Genomic DNA, 20,559 nt, shown 5'->3' on the forward strand with positions numbered 1-20,559 from the left:
CTTGACATTCAGCAGTTCAATTCCAGCAGACTTACACTAACCCTTACCCTGAATTTAACCTAACCACAAAACATGTCTTCACCACGATGTATTGATTTCTTAAAATTAAGACCTCCATTCTGTTCCCCACAGGTTATTGTGCAATCAGATGTATGTGTCCCCATCAGTACAGAAGAACAAGCCAACACACGCTTAACAGTCAACTGTCTGGCCTAGATCTTTCTAATTTTGCTTCAGAATGCATTTAACTTTCTCTATCCTGACCACTTAAACTCAATGGAAGAGGTGCCACACTCCTACATGGACCAAATACATTATCTTCTAATATTGTGGGGGAAAAGTTCCCTCTACTGTAAGGTGATTAGAATGCAAAGCAATAGTAAACACACATTGAAAGGTGTTTTGTCTGTCAAACTTCAACTGCCCTTGCAGCTACATTGCATCAGACAACAGACGGAGGCACAAACGATCACATTGCACCTCATATGCACCTGCCCATGGTAACCTGATTTTTTTTCTCTTTTTTTGTCACATGGTTTCCATGGTAACAGCAATAGACTTGACAGGCAAAGAGGAGGGTTGTATAAGCAGTCTACTACATTTCCACTACTACAATCCCACACACACACACACACACACACAAACACACACACGCCGGTTGTGATTTAGCTTCAGGTGTGGAGCTTTTATGAGGAAAGAGGCCGACGGCTACTGATATTCAAGAAGCAGTCAGAACATTCCAGGAGCATCAAATGCCCGGCAGAGGGTTGGCTGACCTTTTAAAAACTGCCTCTGGCTCGTGTGCAAGTCCTAAAACAATAACGGCTTTTCAGATAATCACAAAAGTTTACAAATCCTTGTGGAAGTATTAAGGAAAACATGTTGCGCAATTGCAATAGTATGACATCTCATAATTGTCTGAACTGAGTTTGATTTTCTTTTACAGCGTTAAGAACACTGTAGTAATTCAAGCCTTGGAGATGAAGTGCAAAAGTGAAACAAAGTACCAATTTTCAAATAAAATAACTTTATGTACTTGAAAGTGCAAGAAAAAAAATGGTTTTACATAGTGCACTGAAGTAAGCAGTGGAAAAATGTACTTCTTGTAGTGTTATCACTGTGTCGTAACCCATTTTTCCCTTCCAAAGATCTGACTAATCATTACTAACATATACTACATGTTCTCCCTGGGCTTTTGTATACAAGCACACATTAAAATACAAATAGGTGGGAATACAGAAATACAGACAGAAAAAAGGAAATGTGTTGAATGCTGCAGTTGATGAAATCTGAGAAACCGGGATAAATCGTTTTGCTCACAGCAACTAATCACATCTTGTTTTAATAACAATAAAACATTTTTTATTCATGAACAATCTGACACACTTCCACTCGAGCAACCTTAAGTTTCAAATTGCAATCAAGAATATACATTCATTGAGGATGAAGTCTGAATAGAATATTCTTCAGTTCAGTCGAAGCAAACCGTTGGTCTTTTGTTGTTCAAACCATTCAAATACATTAACGCAGTCGTGTAAAATGGCTCAGTCTAGAAATTCAGCTTCAGGAAAATCTCTGGCCTCTCGGCTGAAAGGACTGTGCCTGAGCCTCGTACATGCTGACGTATGATCGGAGAAGGTCCTCTATTGCATAAGCCTGAAAAAAATAAGAAGAATGCACGTCCTTGTTAGAAAATGTTTTCCCAAGGCTTGTTAGCCACTTTGCTCGAGGTAACAGCCTGAGCTGATCAGCCTTTTATTTAAGAAGACAGTCATACGCCCACCTGTGGAGTTTCACAGACGAACGTGTCCCCTTTCACCAGGGTGCTGATGATCATCTGGAAGGAGTTGCCTTTGCTGTTGTACTGGGTGATGCGGTTGAATGGGTGCATGACCACCAGCTCCTAATTGGTTTTTTTTAGTACACAATAAAGCTTCAGTATGATAGAAACCATAACGGGAAAACATACAAGGCCTAAGAGTCAATCTTTCTGATGTTCATGATTTGGCCAAACTTTAAAGTGAGCAGTGAGTATATGAATCTTAAAGGCTGGTTACACGTACCTTTGTTCTTGGGTCGATTAAAATGACACCTTTCTTGTTGATGGCAAATAATAGTGTGCCCGGGTAGCTGGATTCACTCATTTGCTGCAGATGAATGAATGAGACAAAACAGTTAACTTAACTAAATTTGTTTTTGTGGCGGTGACCTCTTGTCGAACTGTTGACTCACTTTAACTTCGAAGAAAGCGCAACCGAATGTTGGCCAACCTGAAATGGCTTTCAAGAAGGCCAATTTGGCCTCGTCCACAGTGATGCCACTCTGCTCTTTGTAAGAGGCGATGATGTGCTGCAAGTAAGAGCGGAATCACGGGAGACAAAGTCAGTGTATGTCCCTGATAGTTAAGTCTCTTTTATCTGAAACTTTCATTAACCGATGGTCAATTATTTTCTTTTACCTTCTTCCAACTTTCAGGCGACATGAGTTTTATCTGGTCCGCAGGAACCAGGTCCTTCAGCATTTTGGGGATCATGACAAACTGCGACCTGTCTGAGTCCACTTTGGCTCTGAACAGGAGCCCACCAAGCTCAATCATGTCTTCTTTGGTGCAGTCATGGTATCCACGCAGATACTTTGGCATCTCCTACATGAAGCCAGATGTGTTTTATGTGTTTTGACAAAACATCTTCTCGGTCACGAATGAAATCCAGCAGAATACAAAAGCATGAATGAAAGCCAGATACCTGCGGGAAATGGAAAATGAGATCTGCAACCAAGTCCTTCCCCGGGCTCACATTGAACCAGAGCCTCCTCTTAAAGATCACCAGAAACCGCATATTGGCCTGATTGGCTGGGTGAACAGTTGAACTCATGAATACCAAAATACAGCATCGAATTAAAGCAGATGAAGTCAGCAAAATGCATTACTTTCTTTGACTTTTTTCCCTTTTTTAGTAGCGTCTGGTGTCGGTCTCAGGCTGTCGAAGAAATATTGTTGCTCATCCACGCCTACGACCTGAGAAATAAAAGATTTCATGTAGCGAAGAAGGAAAAATAGTGGATAAGTTATTGAGTTTGCATGAGGGTGTGAAAATGAGAGATGTGTGACAGATCATTGTACAACTGTGGGTTGTGCCGAGTTTGCAGATTATTATACAACCGACATTCTGATTGTTTTTCCATCTTGTTGCAGATTTAATATTGGCTTCACAACAACAACTGATAGTCTGCAGAAAAAAGACCAGCCTCCACCTTGTTAGTAGTTTTTATGTAAAGGCCATATCCTTCAGCAGAGTTCAGTTTGAGTTGAGAGGCAATCCTGACACACAGGTCTTTGTTTGTGGTCGCCGATGTCACCTCGAATATCTGCACAGCAATTAGGAGAAGAAATGACTGAGAAACATTGATCCGTGTAGTAAGCTTCATTTACTCTTTGAAAGCAAATATAGTTGTTGATGATATTCACAGAGTGAGTCGAGTCTTACTTCATTTGTGTCATTTGGGAAGTGGATTCTGTGGTACATCTTAGTGCTGTTCTGTTGAATGGCATCCAGTTCTGCCATATGAGGAGGAAGTTTCCTTGGCTCCTTTCTGAGGACACAAACCACCCACTGATTCATTTCACACGATCAACTTACAAAACAAACCTGTACACAAATAACTGTGTACAGGATTTTGACCTCCCTACTAAAATGTCACAGTTAGATTTCCACATCATACTGTGAGCAGCCAATAATAATATCAAGCAATCATAGGAGCAACAATCTCAGATCAGAAATGATACTTTGGTCTGTCACTTGAGTGTACAGCAACTTCAACCTAATTTCAAATTACCTGGAAAAGGTAAATGTCTAATCATAAATCCATATATAAGTTAGCTGTCACACTATAACATTTAAAGAATAGATGAAAATACAATAAGATATTTAAATGTTAATCTGGAATCTGTCAATGTTTTGAGACTAGATTGCTGACTGATTCACTAAAAAGATCATGTGATCGAAATGGATAGTCTTTGAAGCCCTTGCTCCCGTGTTAAAAAAAAACAAAGAAAAACAGTTATTCTGACCTGGACATCTCCTGCATCCGCTGCAGACAACCAGCAGACATCAGCTCTCTGGGCCGCGACTCGAGGAAGCGTTGAGCGTGTTTCATCAAATTGTGACTGGGCGGGAACAAGCCTGAACACAACCACATCAGCTGCCACCCACGCTCTAAACTCATCCTAGGAGTGAGGGAAAGAAAGTAAACGGATATGTTGGCCACTGATACAATTTTTCTCCCCCCACTGTACAACTGCCCACACTGAGAGAGAACCTGCTGGTGTTGTTGGTCATTTGTTTCATAATCTGACAGTAGATTTCATCCCGGAGAGCTTCATGCCGAGTTGCTGCACCAAAGATCTGATCCGTTAACTCCAGAGGGCTGCGAGCATGCTTGATGGGGTAGTCGCCCATGTACTTCAAGATAGGTAGCAGCCAAAATTAAGGATCCATACAACATGTGTTACACAATGTTATCACTTTATCTTGTCCAGAGATGAGGCACTTTTTCCTTGAAACTACAGATCAGCATTTAAGAAGTTATTTTATAGTGATAAATGATCTAAACGACCCGGCTGTGCCACAGATGTATGTTTCCCAAAGGATATCAATGAAGGCATTGCAGGCAAGGGAGCCGAGCTCAGACTTGTGGACCAGGTTCTTCATGAGCGGCTGTTTGAGAGGTTCCTTGGAGGAGACCCATAGTTTCTCCTTGCTGGCCCCTTTGGACGCAGCCTGCCGACCAACATATTTACTTTCGGGCCTGTGAAACCACAGGAAAAGATCCGTTACAGTTGTTTCTCTTGACGTGCTTTATATCTCCACAAGAATTAAACAAGCATCCATGTTGTATCTCAAATCTAAATCTCCTGTGGGATTATTTATTACCTGAAGTTCTCAATGGCAAACTCTTTCAAAGACACAGGGACCACCACGGCTTCATCTCCTGCTGCAGTAGTTTTTGTGGATGAACTTTTATTCTGCTTCGGACTGAGCAGTTTCTGAAAGGCCAGAAATAGTTTATCAGTTATACTGGCAGGGCCCACATATAACTGGGAAAACAAACAAACATAAAAACCCAACCAGCATAGACCTGAGGACTTACAGTGTGTATTGCACAAAGAAGTGAATAAATAATTGGCTGTACATGCAACAATCTGATTCTAAATGTCATTTCCATTACATTACTTTTACAGAAATTATCTTCCATAAGAAATAAAGATTGTCTTCCGGCTTCTCCCATCATCTCCACCTCACCCTATCCCATATCTCCTCTGCCGTCACATCTAAAACCTCCACGTCTTCTTTCACGACATGACTCTTCAGAAGCTCCACCCTCAACATCTTTTGTCCAACATATCATACTATCTCATCACTATATCCGCGCAACATAACTCTTATGCAATTAGGGAGCATGCGAGGTAAGGATGATGTTACCAGCATGTCATCAGAGGGCCTGCTGAGCGTTGGCAGGAACTGGAGCACGTCTTTATAGACTGCACCGGTGGCGTTGGTACGTTGGTTGGTTGCTCTGATCCAGTTCTGATCAGGTGAGGATTCCTCATTTTTATCCAGCAGCAGGAGATCACCTCGTTTACAAACCAGCCACATGGGGTTGTCTGCAAACGCAGACAAAGAGGGTTTAGTGTGTGGGTGTCTATAAAGGTGCAGGCGAAGCTGTACACTCTTACCTTGTTTACTGACTTCATTCTGAACAAGCGCGTAGACCGAGCGCCGTCTCAGACCTTCTAGATTTTCCTCTATCAGGGCTGCCATGTCTGTGGCGCTCAGAGACTTCAGGACGCACTCTTCATTGACTGTGGTCAAACTCATAGACCGGGTGCTGTAATGGCTTTCACTGGATGGATCACAAAAATTATCATTGTTGTTGTGTTTTTATCAAACTGAGACAAACAATCTAAAATAATGGATGTATACCTGTTCATATTGACATTTTTTACTTCTATGTAGGGAATCTCCAGGAGTATCCTGTCTCTCCCCTCCATAAAGAAGATGCCGCTCCAGTTCACAGCCACAACAAATCTGTTTCTGGGTAAAGGAGGTCCTGCAGACAGATGTGGAAAAACAATGTTGTGATTCCAAAGCGGTACACTCTGTCATTTCTGAAATGGAAACTGACGAGTGAGATTTAGGAAGGGTTGCAGAGGAGGTATCAACCAAACTGTATTAATGTCACATGATTCCTGCGGCTGCACTTTTGTAATGAAGCATAAAATGAGATTCCGATACAGAAATAAAGAGATCAACATCTCTGCCGCTGGGGGCAGGAATACATTGTGATAGCCAATAAGAAAAGCTGATGACTGACCTGACATCATTGTCACTTCATAAAACTTTGAGAAGTGGAGTGGCCATTTCAGTCGGGCGAGGTCGACCAATTGTCCTTTGACTTTTTCTTTGCTCAGTCTGTTGATGTCCGAACTCTGCAAGATCAGGACGTGAGAGTTATTCTGAGGTGCCTCAACTGCAGAGTAAGTAGGTTATTAACAAGTAAGTAATGCTGTAAAATACTTCAACCTTGACACATACGGTATCATTTTGCCCTCCTTTACCTGCAGGAGCTCTGAGCTGATGAGTTCGATCCATCTGGTCATCGATCTTCTCTCAATTAGTGTGGTAGAAATACACGCCTGAACCACCTTCTGGACGTTCTCTCTGCTGTGCTCTGAGCCAAACTGGATGAAGTAGTGCATTGCTGCCAGTTGGATATATTCATCTTCCTAAGAAACAGTTCCACAAAATCGATAAGTTGTTTTTATGGACTGCATAGTGATTTGTTAAAAGAAGGAGAGTGTTTATATCTATAGCCGATTAGAAAACAAAAATCAGTGTAATGTTTGGTCTACGAGAGGAGAAAGTTGTGCAAAAGATGAAGTCATTGAACCTCTCAATATGTTTACTTGAATTTAGTTTTTTACATAAAACAAAAGAACACAAATTCCTCATTAAAAAAAAACCCAAAATTGAATAAGCAATAAAAACATTACTAAACCCTTTAATATTGAATTTCTATTTAATCAATAATCTTAGAGAATTTACAAAAATAAAAAAATGGTAATAATAATAAAAATAAAAATGAGCAAAACTCAAAAAGGAATAAGGTGTGTGTGTGTGGGTGCTGCATGTATGTGTTTTTGTGTAAAAGCAAAAAACGAGGCCAACACAGTAAGAAAGAGGAAAATGCTGCATAACAACCACTTAACTATAATAAGACTTTTTGTTAAAAACCATGGTGGAAACGCTTGCTCTCCTTTCAGTTAATCTTGCAGTAAAGCCTGTCAGCAGGTAACTATTATTTGAATATGGAACAAGCAAAACAAGATTATCCTGATGTGTTTGATTTTCTTTTTAAACCCTTGGAGACAGAAACCAACATTAAACACAAGAGTAGCACATTTTGAAATGTTGTGGCAAGGTTGTTAGAAAATAGTTTGTTTACATATTCAGCAGGCGTAAAAATGCCCCGTCTCTAAGAACAGCTGTGAAGCAGGGTCATAATTTGTCACCACACGCAACACTTTTACACAAAATATAATCATTTGTTCTCAAGTTGAAATAAAAATAGAGATTATAAGCACTTGTAGTTTGTTAAGGCTTCACTATCCATGTAAGAATTTCAGGCTTTCGAGCAAAACTCAAGCATTCCACGTGGGATTCAAACTCAATTCAGACTGCAATACAGAACAGGACCTTTTTCCATTTTTGTTGTGACATTGAACACGATCGTTTGAAAAGCACACAAATCCTCTCACCTTCTCACTAATATAGTCTCCAGACTTGATTCCCTGGATGACCTGATTGTAGATGAGGTCTGTGCTGACTGGATCCAGGTGGCAGTCGTGCCATGGTGTGAACAATTCCTTGCGAATGGAGAGCTTCCAGACTGTGTCTTTCTCCTCCTTCTCTTGCCGTTTCATCTCCTGCTCGCACTGAGACACCGCATCAAACACGTGTTTCCCACTGCTACCGAGCGACCACATCTGGAGATGAAACAATGTTTGAATGTCCGACGCCGCTTACAGTCAGACCAACATTCAGAAGAGTGAGAACTTGAAGGGGGACGTCATCACTCACCTTGTCCTGGAAGCTGATGTACAAAGAGAAGCCATAGATGTCTTTGAGGTCAATCCTTTCTGCCACAGCTTGACAGATTTCAGCGGAGGTGGAGGTTGATTCCAGCTCTAGACTGACCATGCGCCCGTCGACGAGAGCCACAGACACGTCTATGGGCTCCTTGGTTGTGGCCGCCTGTCGTTATAGAGAATGAAAACCAGTTGTGAAAACAGTCACGGAAAAGAGAGAGAAAAAGATTCCTGTTGCCATTCCCACAAAAACAGCTAAAGTAAAACGTGACCTCATGTGATTCTGCGTTTTTACCTGGAGCTCGATCCAACAAGGAAACTCATGTCTTTCCCCAGTGGCGATTATACGAGGCAGGCGCTTCATGCAATATTCTCTGTAACCATGCGGCCCTTTGCAGACAAAACTCTCCAGATACTGTGCAAGAGAGGAGGGGAAAGAAACCCACCTTAAATATGGCAATATACGTTGAAATTTGAAACCAGGAGGATCAGCCCTGCGTGTCAGCTTTGAAGAAGCAAGTTAGACAGAAAACGCAGCAGTAGTTCAGCACAGGCCCTGATCGGATGGATGTTTCTGTTACAGGAGGAATGATTTCATCTTCTCAGGTAAAACTTATTGATGTTTTATTGTTCAAGATCTAGTGTTTGGTTTTTACAGGTTATTAAAGTTATGTGATGTGTTATTAATTGTTTATTTATTGCAAGAGTCATCAACAAATGGTAGCGACTGAATAGAGAATACTTATGTGTTCAATCTTTTTATATATATATATATATATATATATATATATATATATATATATATATATATATATATATATATATATATATATATATATATATATATATATATATATATATATATATATATATATAATGTAATTAACTGTTTCAAACTCCATCTCAACTTGTGATATTTTGACCATTTAAAGAGTTATGAATGACCAGTTTCTTTTAGCAGCAAACTTTAGGCTTCCTGTTGTTGGGATCTGCAGGACCACAGAAAGTTTGTTCATTTCTGGGGAGAGACAATATTCATTTGTCATGAGACGCAGTCATGACATGAATTCTGACCCAGGAATGTGATGGCCTTTCACACCTAGAGTGGGGAAGGGGGGGACATTCTCCAGGACCTTCCACGCCCCCTTTCTGCTCCCAAGACTCTTCCCCCATGCAATCAGCCAGTCACTGATTGGTTGAAGCTCTCAGGCTTTGACACCTCTGAAGCCACACGTGGAACAAAGAGCCTGCAAAGCCAGGCTTCAGAGACTCTTGCAAAAGCAAACTCCAAGGAGGTGGGTTGCTGCAGAGCAGCTCATCCAGTGTTAGCACACAGCTAACACGAGAGGCCGGCAACCAGAGGCCTTCACTCCTCAACTCATCTGCTGACCCACCACGAGGGTCAGACCTTCCCCTGATCCAGAGACCAGCACCCAGAGTCTGCTCTCCAGGGAAACCAACCGGTTCCTCCAGGACGGACCAGGGACCCTCACAGAACTTCTTTGTGTTTTTCCTGAACAAGCAGGAAAACCATCACAGACCTGAGCGACCAGCTCCTCAGTCTGGACAAAGGGACAGCCAGGCGCTGCAAAGAAGGACAGCTCCTGAAACACCAACTCCACCTTCTTCTTCTCAGCCTGCAGAACCAGCAACCACAGTTAGCAGGAGGTGCTAACTACAGGAGAAGGCACCAGCTTCCCTCCAGCACGACAACTGAACTCTTCCAAGGAAGTGGTAACAACTGGGCATTACCTGAGATTAGTTAAACTTGATGCTATGCATAGAACTGTTTAACTTTCATGAAGATGTGTTGATTCTGTTACAGTGATCGCGTTCTGTTGATAATGATATTAGGCACCGTTATCAACTTGTAAACCACTGTTAGCTCTGCCACAGACACAGGGTCTGCATGCTAATCTGCTTTACTAACTTGTTAACTCGCAATCCTACACATATCACATCAAAGACAACATCACACAGTAACTGAACACCATCTGACGACTCCTGACGTTTTACAAGACAAATCGCATTCACATCAACTCATTCTAGAAATGGTCCCTTAGCAGAGACACACAGAAGCAGATGCTGTGGCTAGCTTCTATTTTTCTTTTGCTATCAGCACATGGCCGAGCTGTAAAGGACAGACCTCCTGTTCTCTGACAACCTCCATTTGGAATGTAGTTTCTTGTGATCCGCCATCTTGTTTTGTAGTTCCATCACACGTCTCACACACACACACTCCCTCCAACTCTCTCTCTCTTTCTCTCTCCACACACACACACATGCACCTACACACACCCAGCTGTATATAGGTAGTTAGAATCTGTGTTTTATTTGTTTTCATTGTTAATAAATATATTTTTGGAATCATACTTGCTGTTTTATTAATGAGCACAAAGGTGAATGAAATGTCGACCTCTTCTGTGTTAAGAACTCCAAAATCCTTCAAGCTTTACTGTTAATTCTGGTAATTGTAATTAATTTAACTATTAATTCAAATTCCTGATTAACTGTTTAGTATATCTTATGAGACTGATATAACTGAATTGGCTATCATTTCCTGTTAAGACAGGTGGTGCTCCGAGGTATCTGATGCAGATCAGATTAAATTTCAACATTATTAATAACTATCTTTGATAATTATTAATCATTATCGATAGCCAACCAAAACATAAATAGTGATCCATATGAGGACATAATGGTCCCAACACTGTTAACTGACCTTAATGAAGAGGTCAGTTGGAGGGAAGATGCCAAGGCAGACAGAGAGAAGGGTCCATCCCAGCATTCGGCTCTTTGTGTTCTGGTTTTTCACCAGCTGCTTGCAGATCTGACAGTAAATCTCATCCCTGCACAGGCAGAGGGACATCCAAGCAACAAAGAAAAAAAAAGAAAGAAAGAAAGAAAAGAAAACAACAAAACAGGAAAAGTAGAGACATAAATCTCCATTGCATGCAAGAAAAATGTCTTTTTGTTAGTTCTTCTATTGTTACATAAGACCATAACATTGTTACCGTATGTCTGGCCTCGACAGACCAAATCCAATAATAATGTGGAGTTTTTCCAAGGGTGTGAGTGGACGATCCAGAGTTGGACCCTCTCCGACCATAATGCTCTCATTCTCTGTCAGGTTCTCTGGCTGATTAAGACAATGAGGATTAAAAAACAAAAAACAAAAAAGATGTTAGAGTTAAAAAAAAAATAACGGTGATTCAATAGAAAATAAATGACGTTTTGATGAACACTGTAGGAACCTCTTCAGGAATCACTGAGCCTTTTCTGATTCCACCTCCAAGTTTTTTCTTGTTCTTCCGCAGTATTTTCTGTGCAGAATACGTAGCGTCGTTACCGCTTTAGCTTTGGATATTTATGTACATCACCAGAGGGTGAGATGCTCTGAACAGCTTACCTGGTCCAGCCCCACCAGTGTGCTCAGCTTCCTGCCCTGCTGAGCAGGCAAGTGATGAGAGATGCTCGATGCTACAGAAACCAAACCAAACTGTTCTGGTATGTCCCCCGTGAAACGCAGAATAATCCACGAGACAGTCAAACAAGCCTGCAGGAGTGGGACGAGAAACCTCAGTGCGAAATCGACATGCCTGCTGTTCAGCGGATAAAAAGGCCTTCTGTCCGCTCACCTTTTCATCACCTTCGTCGTCGTGGGGCAGAAGGGGCTTCTTGAGTCTTTGGCTGACATGTGTGTGGGTGGCATTGTTCTGGAAGTAACGGAGGCTGAACTTGTAGAAAGAAAACGGGTCGCTGTCATCATCAAAGCCCTCGTCCTCCTCCCGGGCAGGGGGTGGTGTTGGTGGGTTTGAAGCCGGATTGACGACTTCGGGGGTTATCGAAGCCGATTCTTTTGAATGTTCAGTCTTCATCACAACAAAGCAGATTTTTACACGAGATGGTACATGACTATATTGACAAATGAAAGTTATTATGGCAGAATTTTCAGCAGACCTCAAATTCTGACGTTTTCTCCTTAGAGGTGTTCAGACTGAGTCTCTTTACACTTTCTGCCGCCTCAGCAATAACCTCTTCAAGTCGCTGATGAAGCTCCAAGGCCATCGACTCATGGCTGTCTCTCTCCAGGTGGAAAGCCTCCCTCGTTTGCTTGTATTCCTTCCTTGCCAAGTAGCCTCGTACCTACACACAATTACAGGATCAGTTAAACTTCCAATACATTTCAACACACTGGCTTTTTTTTTGTTGTTGTTGTTGTTGTTGTTTTTTTAATGAAGTTTGCAGCGGGTCATGTGTATATAGAAAAACAAAAAAGATGTTACATACACTGGCAGAATAAGATGAAGAGCCTGACAAACTAGTTATATCAAGAACAAGTGAAAGAAAATGCCAAATAATAACATGCAGAGAAAACACAGAACTCATCTGTGAAATCTTTTAAATTATGATTGAAATGTAAACCTCTGAGTATTATATCAGAGAATTTGAAGCCGACAGTGCATATCCCACAATTTGTTTTCTGTTCTGGACAGAGCAAAATTCTTAAAAATGTTTTTTTTAACTTGCCTGAGACTGGATGGTGACTGCAGCTGCTCGCTGTCTCTTCAACTGCAGCTGGAGCCTCCGACTACGGATCAGTGACACCAGTCGCTCATAGCCACAGCGTATCTTGATGGAACACAAGTGCATGAAAGTAGACAAGATTATGAAGAAGAGATTAGCCTCTCAAAAACAATGAAGTGGAAACAAAAAGCTTGTTGCCAGTTTTACAAAAGCTCATAAAGCATCAGACCTTTTTCCACTCTTTGTTTGCAATGTAAGCTCTCCAGCTCCTCTGCAGCACCATGACCGCTGCCCGCTTCCTCAGAAAAGACTTTCTACAGAAAAAATTGAGGAAGGAAAAAATGTTTTATTCAAATGGCGAAAACAACAGTGTGACAGGGGAATTAATTTAATTAAGTCTTTTGATGGAAGTCACAAAACATTAGGAGACCTTCAGTAAAAAGAGACTACACTAAGACATTCATTCCATTCAGAGACATCATCGTAGTGCAAGATCACACACGCCATTGTTGCTCAGAACTGGGCGATTACCAAAATGGGTTGGTCTGTGATAAGTCATCTACTATACGGCTGTATTTGGCATCTTTCAGCTGCTGAAGCTGCAAAGGGGCGGCCTCGGTACATTGTTCCCAATTCAAAGACTTGGATCAATTTAAATCTGCTCTAAAGTCTGGCATCTCAAATGATTCATAAAATGAATGTGTTCAAAATGAAGGTAAATTTGTTGTGCTGAAGTTGAATCATGTTTCTTTGAAGTGTACATTAAAAAAAAAATTCAAAGTGAGGACTTTGCTATTTATTCTACGCCTGTAAGCACATGAGGTAGTAGCGCGGTTCTTGCTAGTGGACAGAGTGGAAATAATGTTAACAGAGACGATCACAAATCTCAGTTCAGGATATTTTTCACTCCTTTTAATGAGCACACCTGTGTGTGTGACCAAGTATGACTCTCTGGATCACCACAGCTTTCCTGTTGAGTTCATGTTCCCTCAGGCTTTCCAGAATGGCATCATGGGCATCCTGAAAAACAAAAAGAAAAGAAAGATGTTCTCAAGACACAGTCCAAATTATTCATGGTTACTGGAACAAAGAGAAAGAACAGAGTACAGAGGTTCAGTTGTGTCACGATGCTCATTTGTGTCAATCTGATTGGCTGTTAATGTGCAGTGAATCGTTACATTTTCCTTTATGAATAAAAGCTAATAAACAACATAGTGAGGGTGAAGTTTTCTGCACCTTCAGGAAAATCTTCGTCTTGCCTATTTTCCACTCATCCGTCTTTCGAATGGCAGTTCTGCAGACGGCTTCACAACAAGCCACGGGTGTAACCTGGGGAGACAGCGCATTAACTCTATGAAGGCTGAGGATTGGCTGATGCAAAATTCCATAGAAAGAATTACAAAAGAAGGGTTTAGGTCACTTCATTTAGTTTTGGCGATATCATTTGCAGCTTGAATTTATTTAAAACAGTTAGTGAATTACAGGACTGAATCAAATGGTGACTTAACAGTTTTGCCGTCAAAGTCGCTCATCTTTAGGAGCACTCTGTAGCGCTTCAGAAACTCTGCGAAGGTGTGCCGAATGGGATATCCAAGCTTTCGGATACGGATGGTATCCATCATGCCGGAGTATCTCAGCTGACGAATACACAGCTCTCTGTCAAACACCTGCAGGGGAAAATGTTCAAGCGGTTTTGAATGTTTTCACTGCATTCTTACATCACATTAACCATCATCCTTTTATTATGTTAACTGTAAATATGATCTGACAAGACATTGTTGTATATTGGTCAATATTCTGGAGCAACATCATCAGGGCAATAGGGACAAAAACAAATGATGCATAATAATACAATAACAGCAATATCATGGATAAATAATATCAGTTCAGGAGAACTATTTGCACTCTAGATTAAAAGGACGAATAAAAGCTCGCCTAGGGAAAATTCAGCACAGTATGTTGTGTTAGTAGGTCACAATTCAACAGAACATGTCCTCAATTAGTTTTATAGCACTTATCAGGAAGAAGGTTGTATTCATTTTTTGAGGGGAACAAGTAGATGAAAAACCCTCTTTTTCAGCCATAAAAAATATCTAACAAAAAAAAAACCCTAAGTAAAGTAGTAACGGCAACGTGGTAATAGTTTTAGTATGCCACATAGTTTTAAGGCGGAGTCATCCTTCAAACTAACCTAATTTCATCTGCTCATCACATCTGTTTGCAAATCAAAGTAAATATGTCTACTCCAGATGAGTTGTTCAATCACCTTAGGCTGCTTGTCATTGTTGGGTTTGAAGCAGCGGATGAAGAAAGGATGGCAGGCAGACAAAGTCCTCATGAGGGAGTCCAGAGATTGACGGAACTGGCCGCTCAGTGTCGGTACTTGTTTCTGCCTGTCTGTCTGTGTCTGCAACAATAACAAAGAAGTGTCATTATTAATGCATGTTCACAGTATCGCACTGCAGTATACATGTCTCTGGCAATCACTGGGATCAGGAATGAGGAATCCTCTTGTTAGTGTGCAGCTGCTTCATTGAGGTTGCAGGGAGCTGAAGCCGATCCCCGGCAACACAAAGCAAAATGTATTTAGCTATAAAACTCAATGATGGAGACGTTTATTGCACATTGCAGCTTGTTGAGGATATTTTCTCGTACCCGTACAGAGCCGCAGGGTGTCACGGTGACCTTCTTGTTGTTGGTAGTCTTCGCTGCATTTGCAGAAAGCTCGGTCTCAAATATTTGACAGAGTAGCTTATTGGTGGACGTGTTCATCATCTTAATGATGTCCGAACTGACAGCATCTCGATTCTTTTCCAAGAAACCTTCAGTGACAAAAACACAACATTGTCACGGCATATCAAAACACGTCGTGTCATGGTTGAAATCAGCTGGAGGTTGTTTGTACCATTGGAGTCGTAGTGAACAGCTCCAGAGAAGTGGCGTATACCAAAGTCAGTATCATAGTTACTCCTGGATGCAATGTAGGACTTGTTTTGTCTGTGTTGCTCATCCATCTTGTTCAGCATGGTGATGTCTGAGCCCTGCGAGAGGAAATTTAAAATCACATAAGAATATGTTTATTCCATCAAGGTTTGTAGATGACGATAAAGCACCACTGTGGAGCCTCACCTTTGGAAAGAGGCTTTCTTCGTCAATCAGAGACAGCACGTTGCAGGGCTTTCCAGCAAGAAGGTCCAGGATCTCCTGATTGTCACTGAATCTGATGTTTTTCCACACAATGTCCTCTTTCAGGTATTCCTTTTGCTCGAGCTTGAAGATGTGTCCCACAAAGAACTGCTGCAGCTTCTCGTTAGCAAAATTAATGCAAAGCTGCTCAAAACTGCAAAGGCGAGGAGAGAAATGGACGACTCACAACAAAGATAACGGAACGATATTTTCATGGTGATGCGCTGACAAATCTCCTGACCTGTTCGTTTTGAAGTTCTCAAAGCCGAAGATGTCGAGCAGTCCGATGGACAGGTAGGAGGATTTTGAGTCGTTTGTCAGTGTCTTGTCGATAACACCGTTTAATTTCCCAACAATCCATATGAACAGTCTGTTGTAGATTGCCTGAGAAAACATTGTTTTAATTGCTTGATTGTTTTAACTGCCAAGGCTGATCTGTTACATACATACATACAGTACTTTTATGTGTTGCAAGACATTTTAGATCCAATTGATATCGAATGTCCGTGTAACTGAGTATCAGATGAGCAATTAGACAGAACAAACAGACAGACATTTTCTAAATCAAAAGGTTGAGGAACACCTCCTGCCTTTATGCAGCTTGACTGTTTATAGCCACCACAAACAAGGTGTTATTTATTGACTGCTGGGACCTGATCCAACAAGGAAGCAAATATTGCTTTGATTTAACGTCACGGGCTTGACCTCATTACCTTGACAAAGGCATCTCTGCAGTCTGCTGCCTGCTCAGAGCTGAGTGGCTTGGTGACGCTCTCTCTGTTGGTCTTGAAGGAACGATGCGTCAAACTGCTTGCCAGTACAGTTGTCGGCACCTGTAGAAAGCAGAAAAACAGACAAAGTTCATCAGCGATATAGAAGATTTTGTCTTATCTGCTGGTCGAGAAGGAAACCCACCTGCAGAAGAGATGCTGCGATACTGAAATGTTGTGATTTGCTGACATCACTGGTCTCCAAGTTGTTTTGAGTGTTGGCTAATGGAAAAAACAACAACAACAAAAAAACAACAACAAAACAAATCAATATAACACACTAAAAGAGCCATCCAAGATGTAATATTACTGTGAGTTTTAAATTTGTCTGTATATGCATCACATATAATATGTTTCAAGCTTTTACACTCTCAGCTCCAAAATGAAATTCAGTGTACTCATCAACACAAGTCACATTCAGACACAAACACCACATAAAATTATGGATAACATTAACAGGTGATATTTTTGTAAGTAGATGCTGCTTGTTGTAAAACTTCTACTTTTACATTAGATTTTTTTTTTTATTTATCATCTTGAGTTTTAAATCTGAACAATGACTAAAATCACAGTGCTTTATTGAACTCTAAATGTATCGAATAATGAATTTTTTTTTTAATTGTCAAAAATTCATGGTTGTGTAAAGTAGCTGTTATTTGAAGACAAATGGACAAAGTCAAAAATAGTCAACCTTTTTATAGCCCTGAAGCAACATACATGTGATTCTCCTTTGTGATGATGCCGCAAAGATACAGTTAAAAAAAAACAAAAAAACCCTGAAGTTACTGAAGTACATTTTAAGTAATACATCTGGGAAATGAATCATGAGATCCATCCAAGCGGACACCACCTGCTGAGGGAGCTGAGGTCATCCGGCCTCTGAAGGAGACATTTCATGAAGCTGTGTAGTATCAGCTATCTTTTATGCAGCAGTATGCTGGCGTTTTTTCAGACCACAAAGGGACAGAAACAGGCTGATCAGATTGATCAGCAAGGCCAGCTCGGAGCCGGGGACCCCCCTAGAGACCACCGAGGAGGTGGGTTGGAAGAGGAATTTTTAGCCAAGCTGAAATCCCTCAGCTCCTCCATCACACTGTTTGAAGCCGAACCAGCTCCTCCAGTGGGAGAATGCTGCAGCCTCCATACAAGAAGGAGCTCTAATGCAGAGTTTACAGTTTGTATGATTCTTTATTCTTTATATAAATACTTTGCATTCATTCTAATTTAAATGTTTGTTCATCTACACAGTCAAAAAGCCACTCCCTGGCTGGTTTTTTATAACCCAATTAAAACAGACGTAAATGTCCCTTGCCTTCCCAAACACAACTATTTGAAGAAACCATTACACAGGCCCACATAAAGAAGTGCTTACCTTCAAAATAGACATTTCCCAAGTGCAGTATGGCTGCCAGCAGCTTGAGGATTTCCTGACACTGGTTTTCTGAGAATGTCAAGACTTTCAAAGCAGACCGAATATGGTTAAAGTCTTTGGCATCGTCCCTGCTTTCACACATGATGCAGTCTCCCTGGAAGACACAATAGACATTCAGCGCAAGGTGGACAACGTGCGAGTTGTTTTGATTAATGTGCCAAAATGACTCGCAGGGAGGAATTGTACCTTTGACAAGAAATTGTACTCCTCTGCATTTCCAAGGCTCAGAGCTTTCCTCTCCTCTGTGGTCATTCCTGCCAGCATGCAGTAAAATATGTGGTAGTTTCTCTCCTCCACAGCCTGAGGTTGTGCAGAAGAAGAAATAAAAAGACTGTTAACACCACAAAAACAAAAAACTGAAGAAGGTTAACGCTTGTCTGACAAGTGGGTGTAACTAAACACAGGTGGCGTCTGTATTTTCACTCATCAGTTCTAGTAATGATTAGACTGGCAAACCACTTTCAAACAAACAGTGAAATTATTGAAAGGGTTTTGTGTTTGTATATGTTGACGGTTTACAGAATGCAGTGATAAGAATCAGTTTTGTTTGGATGGAGCTGGTACCTGATGGCAGACACGAGATTTCTCCAGAAGATACTGCTCGATGCGAGCGCCTTCAATCACCCCGTGCTTGTTGAAAAAGATCTCCAAATATTTTCCGAAGCGACTGGAGTTGTCATTGCGGATCGTTTTAGCATTTCCAAAAGCTGTAGATGGGCAGCAATGTCAGTCGGTTGCTTGTCTGGTACGAAAACCTGCATTTCATGGAGTGTGACTGAAGCGTTTTGTGACGGCGGTGCAGCTCCACGGTGTGCTGATGTGTTACCTTCAAGGATTGGGTTGGACTCCAGGATTTGCTTTTCAATCTGCTGTACAGAAAGCTCGCCGCTGATTGCTGCCAAGTACTGCAGGATAACTTTGGTGCTTTCTGTCTTCCCTGCTCCAGACTCCCCACTGACATAGAGAGACATACCCAGCCAATGAGTTCCTGTCAAGCGCGGCTAAACTTTACATCCAAACTGGTCGACACGTCCTTCAGATCTGACCTGATGATGCAGCACTGGTTTTTCAAATGTCGTTTCATGTTAAAGTAGCAGGATTCAGCGATGGCAAAGATGTGCGGCGGGAGTTCACCGAGCTTTCGACCGTGGTATAATCTCACCTGAGGAGCAAAATGCATAAAGTCATCACCGTGGTGCATACTCGAAGTATTGAGTTTGATTTCAGCACATGGTCCGAGGGCTAACAATCTAAATCTGACACAACAAGCTTGATACACTCTTTTTTTTTTTTTTGTTCTGCTTTGAGCCTTACCTGCTCGCTGGAGTATATTGGAATATCCTGGTATGGATTCACTGCCACAAGCACCAAGCCCGTGTAGGTCTGCAATAAATCGGAAAACTTTGCATCAGAAATATGACATTTCAAGTCCAGACATGTCCACATTATGTCATTTTATATAGTGTGATATCTGACCCCCTGAGATCGTGACGCTTAAAACTGCGAAACTGAAACCAACCACACCATTTTAATGAACCGATGAACCCAAGAAGTTGTAAAAGTTTGGTTGTACAAATGTACAGAAGCATAAAAGCAAACTGAAATAAGTTTTACAATATTTAGGAAATAAATGAAATTAATGATCTCTTTAAACACAAGTAATTGATGACAAGATAACAAGGTGGTGGTGAATGGATGTTTTTGTGAATGTCAGAACGTATGGCACTGCATGGTTTGCTACGCAAATAAAAGAATAAAAGGTGTCAATAATTTGAAACATTATTGTGGTTAAAGATCGTAATGCCGCGACGAATTGTTACCTTATGAAAAAGAGAGAATATGTTAGAGTTTGATTGAGGACGATTTTATTGTGAGTTTAACTTTGAACTATTATTCACAAATAGTTAGTGATTTATTGTGAAACTACGTGACAGTTTAGACCACCTCTGCATTCGCATGTTTCAAAGCAATCAGCCTCAACCACGAATCCATTGTGATTCAAAACTGTAATAATTCAAAACTCACCGAAAAACTGCCAAATCTGCATCAGTAACACACAAAACCTTATCACGACCACATCTTTTCTCGATTGTGTGCGTGCTCTGTGGCTCACATAAATCTGTCCTTGTCTGTGTCGGAGCAGCAGGTTTCTGAGAAGGCCGGCTTCATTCATGTCCCCCAGCTTGATCATATCGTCCACCCCCTCCACTGAGGTTGGATGCATGACCCGGAGGGAGGCTTCCAGCTCCGGAGACAGACGGTGCTCCTGACCAAGACCAAAAACAGGAAACATATTTGAAATGTCTTAAACACGTGGAGCGGGTTTTCCAGTCCTTAATTTGCACCCCACAAATTTGTACGTTTTTCTCATCGTCCACCAGTGAGCGCTGACCCGACGCCGTCTCTTTGACCTTGGCTCCGATGGGGATCCCGATGTCCGAGTCCAGCCACACCCAATCCCCCTTATTCAAAGACAAAACATACTTAATAAAGCTTTG

The 20,559-nt window shown here is 41.3% G+C and overlaps 1 protein-coding gene across 1 annotated transcript; it reads right to left on the reverse strand.

Annotated features, from left to right (window-relative positions):
- Positions 1-1,563: 1,563 nt before the first annotated feature.
- On the reverse strand, positions 1,564-20,285 carry LOC308135158 (unconventional myosin-VIIb-like; the record flags this gene model as incomplete). Its single annotated transcript, XM_080503033.1, has 47 exons — positions 1,564-1,656; positions 1,784-1,903; positions 2,064-2,147; positions 2,233-2,349; positions 2,459-2,644; positions 2,745-2,851; positions 2,929-3,016; positions 3,253-3,366; positions 3,486-3,591; positions 4,070-4,214; positions 4,307-4,471; positions 4,628-4,806; positions 4,932-5,044; positions 5,301-5,387; positions 5,481-5,662; positions 5,735-5,901; positions 5,982-6,108; positions 6,373-6,487; positions 6,617-6,784; positions 7,817-8,044; positions 8,139-8,312; positions 8,442-8,561; positions 10,869-10,995; positions 11,161-11,285; positions 11,401-11,469; positions 11,556-11,702; positions 11,785-12,018; positions 12,107-12,292; positions 12,677-12,778; positions 12,903-12,987; positions 13,599-13,693; positions 13,910-14,002; positions 14,182-14,340; positions 14,940-15,080; positions 15,329-15,495; positions 15,579-15,714; positions 15,803-16,013; positions 16,101-16,243; positions 16,573-16,692; positions 16,775-16,851; positions 18,002-18,155; positions 18,248-18,361; positions 18,626-18,768; positions 18,888-19,015; positions 19,108-19,223; positions 19,376-19,444; positions 20,175-20,285. The coding sequence occupies 47 exons, from the start codon at positions 20,283-20,285 to the stop codon at positions 1,564-1,566; spliced, it is 6,237 nt and encodes a 2,078-aa protein (XP_080359159.1).
- Positions 20,286-20,559: the final 274 nt, after the last annotated feature.

Source organism: Blennius ocellaris, assembly GCF_963422515.1.
Source record: "Blennius ocellaris genome assembly, chromosome: 10".
In the NCBI taxonomy this organism is placed as follows: domain Eukaryota; kingdom Metazoa; phylum Chordata; class Actinopteri; order Blenniiformes; family Blenniidae; genus Blennius; species Blennius ocellaris.